Source organism: Chionomys nivalis, chromosome X, assembly GCF_950005125.1.
Source record: "Chionomys nivalis chromosome X, mChiNiv1.1, whole genome shotgun sequence".
Lineage (NCBI taxonomy): Eukaryota > Metazoa > Chordata > Mammalia > Rodentia > Cricetidae > Chionomys > Chionomys nivalis.
This window is the reverse complement of record NC_080112.1, coordinates 63,414,700-63,420,901: the sequence shown is the minus strand read 5'-3', so window position 1 is coordinate 63,420,901 and position 6,202 is coordinate 63,414,700. Positions and strand designations below refer to the sequence as shown.

The window sequence follows — 6,202 nt, the reverse complement described above, 5'->3', positions numbered from 1 at the left end:
TCTAAATACACCGGTTAGTCGCGAAGAATTAGAAATGGTTATCAAAAATCTCCCTTCCAAAAAAAGCCCAGGACCAGATGGTTTCAATGCAGAATTCTACCAGACCTTCCAAGAAGAGATAATACCTATACTTCTTAATGTATTTCACAATATAGAAACAGAAGAGTCATTGCCAAATTCCTTTTATGAAGCTACAGTTACCCTGATACCAAAACCACACAAAGACCCAACCAAGAAAGAGAATTACAACCTATCTCACTCATGAACATTCATGCAAAAATCCCCAATAAAATACTGGCAAACCGAATCCAAGAACACATCAGAAAAATTATCCATTATGATCAAGTAGGCTTCATCCCAGAGATGCAGGGCTGGTTCAACATACGCAAATCTATCAATGTAATCCACCATATAAATAAACTGAAAGAAAAAAACAATATGATCATTTCATTAGATGCTGAAAAAGCATTTGACAAAATTCAACACCCCTTTATGATGAAGGTCTTGGACAGATTAGGGATAAAAGGATCATACCTAATATAATAAAAGCTATTTACAGCAAGCCGACAGCCAACATTAAATTAAACGGAGAAAAACTCAAAGCCATCCCACTAAAATCAGAAACATGGATGTCCACTCTCTCCGTACCTCTTCAATATAGTGGTTGAAGTTCTAGCAATAGCGATAAGACAGCATAAGGGGATCAAGGGGATTCGTATTGGAAAGGAAGAAGTTAAGCTTTCGTTATTTGCAGATGTTATGATAGTATACATAAGCGACCCAAAAAACTCTACCAAAGAACTCCTACAGCTGATAAACACCTTTGGGAATGTGGCAGGATACAAGATCAACTCCAAAAAATCAGTTGCCTTCCTATACACAAAGGATAAGGAAGCAGAGAGGGAAATCAGAGAAGCATCACCTTTCACGATAGCCACAAATAGCATAAAATATCTTGGGGTGACTCTAACCAAGGAAGTGAAAGATCTATTTGACAAGAACTTTAAGTCTTTGAAGAAAGAAATCGATGAGGACACCAGAAAATGGAAGGATCTCCCTTGCTCTTGGATTGGGAGGATCAACATAGTAAAAATGGCAATTCTACCAAAAGCAATCTATAGATTCAACGCAATCCCCATCAAAATCTCATCAAAATTCTTCACAGATCTGGAAAAGACAATAATCAACTTTATATGGAAAAACAAAAAACCCAGGATAGCCAAAACTATCTTATACAATAAAGGATTGTCTGGAGGCATTACCATCCCTGACTTCAAACTCTATTACAGAGCTACAGTATTGAAAACAGCTTGGTATTGGCATACAAACAGAGAAGTCGACCAATGGAATCGAATAGAAGACCCTAGCTTTAACCCACAAACCTATGAGCACCTGATTTTTGATAAAGGAGCTAAAAGTATACAATGGAAAAAAGAGAGCATCTTTAACAAATGGTGCTGGCAAAACTGGATGTCAGCCTGTAGAAGAATGAAAATAGACCCATATCTATCACCATGCTCAAAACTCAAGTCCAAATGGATTAAAGACCTCAATATCAGTCTGAACACACTGAACCTGATAGAAGAGAAAGTGGGAACTACTCAACAACACATGGGCACAGGAGAACACTTCCTACGTACAACCCCAGCAGCACAGACATTAAGGGCATCATTGAATAAATGGGACCTCCTGAGTCTGAGAAGCTTCTGTAAAGCAAAGGACACTGTCACTAAGACAAAAAGGCAACCTACTGACTGGGAGAAGATCTTCACCAACCCCGCAAATGACAAACGTCTGATCTCCAAAATATATAGAAAACTCAAGAAAGTAGACCTTAAAGGGCTAATCAAACCAAATAAAAAATGGGGCACTGAGCTGAACAGAGAATTCTCAACAGAAGAAGTTAGAATGGCCAAAAGACATTTAAGGTCATGCTCAAATTCCGTAGCGATCAGGGAAATGCAAATCAAGACAATTTTAAGATACCATCTTACACCTGTCAGACTGGCTAAAATAAAAAACACCAATGATAGCCTTTGCTGGAGAGGTTGTGGAGAAAGGGATACACTCATCCATTGCTGGTGGGAATGCAAACTTGTGCAACCATTTTGGAAAACAATGTGGCGGTTTCTCTGGAATTTCGGGATCCACCTACCACTGGACCCAGCAATACCACTCTTGGGAATATACCCAAGAAATGCCCTATCATACAACAAAAGTATGCTCAACTATGTTCATAGCAGCATTGTTTGTAATAGCCAGAACCTGGAAACAACCTAGATGCCCTTCAATGGAAGAATGGATGAAGAAAGTATGGAATATATACATATTAGAGTACTACTCAGCAGTAAAAAACAATGACTTCCTGAATTTTGCAAGCTAAGTAAGAAGGTGAACCCAAAGAAAAACATTTAGGCGATGAAAGGAGACAGAGACAAAGACCCACATTGGAGCACCGGACTGAAATCTCAAGGTCCAAATCAAGAGCAGGAGACAGAGCACGAGCAAGGAACTCAGGACCGCGAGGGGTGCACCCACACATTGAGACAATGGGGATGTTCTATCAGGAACTCACCAAGGCCAGCTGGCCTGGGTCTGAAAAAGCATGGGATAAAACCGGACTTGCTGAACATAATGGACAATGAAGACTACTGAGAACTCAAGAACAATGGCAATGGGTTTTTGATCCTACTGCATGTACTGGCTTTGTGGGAGCCTAGGCAGTTTAGATGCTCACCTTACTAGACCTGGATGGAGGTGGTCCTTAGACTTCCCACAGGGCAGGGAACCCGGATTCCTCTTAGGGATGATGAGGGAGGGGGACTTGATGGAGGAGGGGGAGGGAAATGGGAGGTGGTGGCGGGGAGAAGGCAGAAATCTTTAATTAATAAATAAATAAATAAATAAATAAATAAAGAGCAAAGCAAATCAGTAGGAGGAGTAGGGTCCCAAAAGCCAGCAAAAGAGTCAGAGACAGTCCCTGCTGCTACTGTAGGGAGTCCCACAAGAGGACCAAGCTACACCACTGCCACATATATGCAGAGTGCCTAAGTCAGTCCCAGGCAGGCTCCCTGACTGTCAGTTTGGTCTCTGGGAACCCCATGAGCCCAGGTTACGTGATATTGTGGGTTTTCTTGGGATATCCTTGTCCTCTCTGTCTCTACAGTCCTTCTACCCTGTCTTCGGCAGGATTCCCAGAGCTCAGTCTAACGTTTGACTGTGAATCTCTGCTTCTGTTTCCACAGCTGCTGGATGAGCCTCTCTGATGACTATTGAGCTGGCACCAATCTGTGAGCAGGGCAGAACATCCCTAAGAATCATCACACTGACATTTCTTTCCTCCAGTCGTGTTAGGTTCCATCCTAGGTCTCTGGGTCATCCAGGGTCTGGGTCCTGGTGCGGTAGGAAAAGTCAGGGGTGGACTCACTCTCATGGCATGGGTCTAGGGCTGAACCAGTCATTTGAAGAGTATTGGTGTTAGCTTTCCTTTTAAAATCTGACAGAATTCTATGCTGAAACAATCTGGCCCTGGGCACTTTTTGGTTGGTAGATTTTTAAATGATGCTTCTATTCCTTGAGGATTAGAGGTCTGTTTAAATTACTTAGCTGATGTTGATTGAAAGTTGGTACATGGTTTACATAGAGAAAATGCCTATTTCTCTCAGATTTTCGAATGTTGTATGGTAAAATTTTTGAATAATGACCTAATGATTCTTTGGATTTCCTCAGTTTCTGTCATTATGACTCCGTTTTGATTTTTGATTTTGTTAATGTGGATAATCTGGGTCTTTTACTTAGGACAGATAAGGGTTTGTCTTTCTTGTTGATTTTCTTAAGAACCAACTTTTGTTTAATTGATTCTTTGCATTGCCTTTTTTTGTTTCTATTTTGTTTATTTCAGCCCTGACTTTGAATATTTCCTGCTGTCTACTCCTCTTGGGTGTGGCTGCTTCTTTTTGTTCTAGAATTTTCATGTGTACTATGAAGTCACTGGTATGAGAATTCTCTCATTTCTTTACGCAGGCACTTAGTGCTGTGAACTTTCCTGTTAGCACCACGTTCACTGTGTCCCATGAATTTGGGTAAGTTGTACATTCATTTACATTGAATTCTAGGAAGTCTTTCGTTTCTCTCTTACTTCTTCATTGACTGGGTGGTGATTAAGCAGAGAGCTGTTCAGTTTCTCTGAGTTTGTAGGTTTTCTAATGTTTCTGTTGTTGTTGAAACCCAACTTTAATCCATGACGGTCTGATAGGTTACAGGGGTAACTTCAGATTTCTTGTATTTATTGAGACCTGCTTTGTGACCAAGTCTGTGATCAGTTTTGGAGAAGGCTCAATGAGGTGCTGTTAACCTCTAATTTTGTAGTTGTCTTTTCCTCGGTTTATTTAAAAATGTCTTTCTTCTCTCTTTAAGGGCCTCAATCCTCAGCACAAAGTTGGTTTTACGATTGTTTTCTTGAGGTCGATGGACACCGGAAGTAGACAACTGGCCCCAGAGAACCCTGAGAGCACCACCTATGCCGCTGACCTAGTCACCAATACACCACTGGAGGAGACACAGCAGTCCCTGCAGACTGGAGTCAGCACTACAGCAGCCATAACCAGTGAGGCGAAGACCCAGCAGTCAGCTGTTGCCCCTGATGCCATCCTCAGGGCTGTAGATACCAAGCCTGGCTCTATGAGCAGCAGCGCAGGCAGTGACATCCCAGGTTGTCTCACACCAGCAGTGCCGGCCATCAGGGAGAAGCTCATCGCAAGGAAGGTTCTGGGGACAGTTAAATGGTTCAATGTCAAGAAGGGTTACGGCTTCATCAACAGAAATGACACCAAAGAAGACATATTCATCCACCAGTCTGCCATAAAGATAAAGAACCCCAAGAAGTACCTTCGCAGGGTAGGAGACGGAGAGTCTGTGGAGTTTGATATTGTTGAAGGAGAAAAGGGTGCAATGGCATCAAATGTTACAGGCCCTGGAGGAATTGAAGTTCGAGGTAGTAAATATGCATCAGAGCATAACCAATATAGATGCTGTCGAGGTCGTAGGGGTCCTCCACACAATTCCCAGAAAAATTACCAGAATAACAAGAGTGGGAGAAAGAAGGAGCAATCAGAATGCGCTCATGATGGAGAAGCAAAACAAGACCAGAAAAGACAAGTGATGGAGGGTGCTGGCCACCAAGATACAAAAGGACCAGGTGTACGAGTGAGACCGCATATGTATCGCAATTACAGACCACAGTTCTGCAGGGGCCCTCCTCGCCAAAGACAGCCCAGAGAGGACAGCAACAAGCACTATGAGGAAAATCAAGGAGAGGAGACCCAAGGTCAGCAGCCACCTCGACGTCATAATCACTACAACTTCAATCACCAACAAAGACGCCCAAAGAATTTCAAGCCACAGAGTGGCAAAGAGATATCAAAAACCATTGATCCATCACATAGGAATCTGTCTGCAACCAAGACCAAGCAAGGTGTGACTGAGTAAATGCCGGGTTACCATTTATACCATCATACGGTCTGCACATCCAAGAAGAAATGGAGAAGAAATACCAACAATAACGAATGAACATCAAGTGCTTTCTTTGGACAGTTGACCAGATACAAAAGAATATCAGCATTAACTATGCGGCATGTCTTACCTAACAAATGTGTTGTGTATTTTTAATTTGGTTTTTCCCAATACACCTTCAATGTTCTTTAAATTATGCCAACAAACTGCAAACACCTCTAAATAAAGGTCTTAAATACTAATTCAAAAAGATCATGTATTGTGCTTAGGCTGTGTTGGAATATTCAGGGCATGCTGTACTGGAATGGCTGGGCTCTGGTGGTGACATAGTGCCCTGGACTTCTGGTGGCGTAGGGTGTTTCTACCTGGTTTTCAAGGAGTGGTTCTGAACTTTGGGTACAAGAGTTTTAATGTAATTGGCCCCCATAATCTCATGGGGAGTGGCATTAATAGAAGGGCTGGATTTGTTGGAGTGTCTATGGCCTTTTTGGAAGAAGTGAAGGTTGTCACTGTTAGTGGGCTTTGAGGTTTTGTATGCTCAGGATACCAGCCACTTTCTCCGTCAACTTACTGTTATCTGCAAGATGTAGGAGTCTCAGCTACTCCTCCAGCACCATGTCTGTCTGCATCCCACCATGCTTCCCACCAAGATGATAATCATTTGTATTTATGAAATTAAGTGCTATACCCC

General features: G+C 42.2%; 1 protein-coding gene across 1 annotated transcript; it reads left to right on the top strand.

Moving 5' to 3' along the window:
- The first annotated feature begins 4,467 nt into the window (after positions 1-4,467).
- Positions 4,468-5,487, top strand: LOC130868436 (Y-box-binding protein 1-like). The gene has a single exon (XM_057760662.1). The coding sequence runs from the start codon at positions 4,468-4,470 to the stop codon at positions 5,485-5,487; it is 1,020 nt and encodes a 339-aa protein (XP_057616645.1).
- The last annotated feature ends 715 nt before the right edge of the window (positions 5,488-6,202 follow it).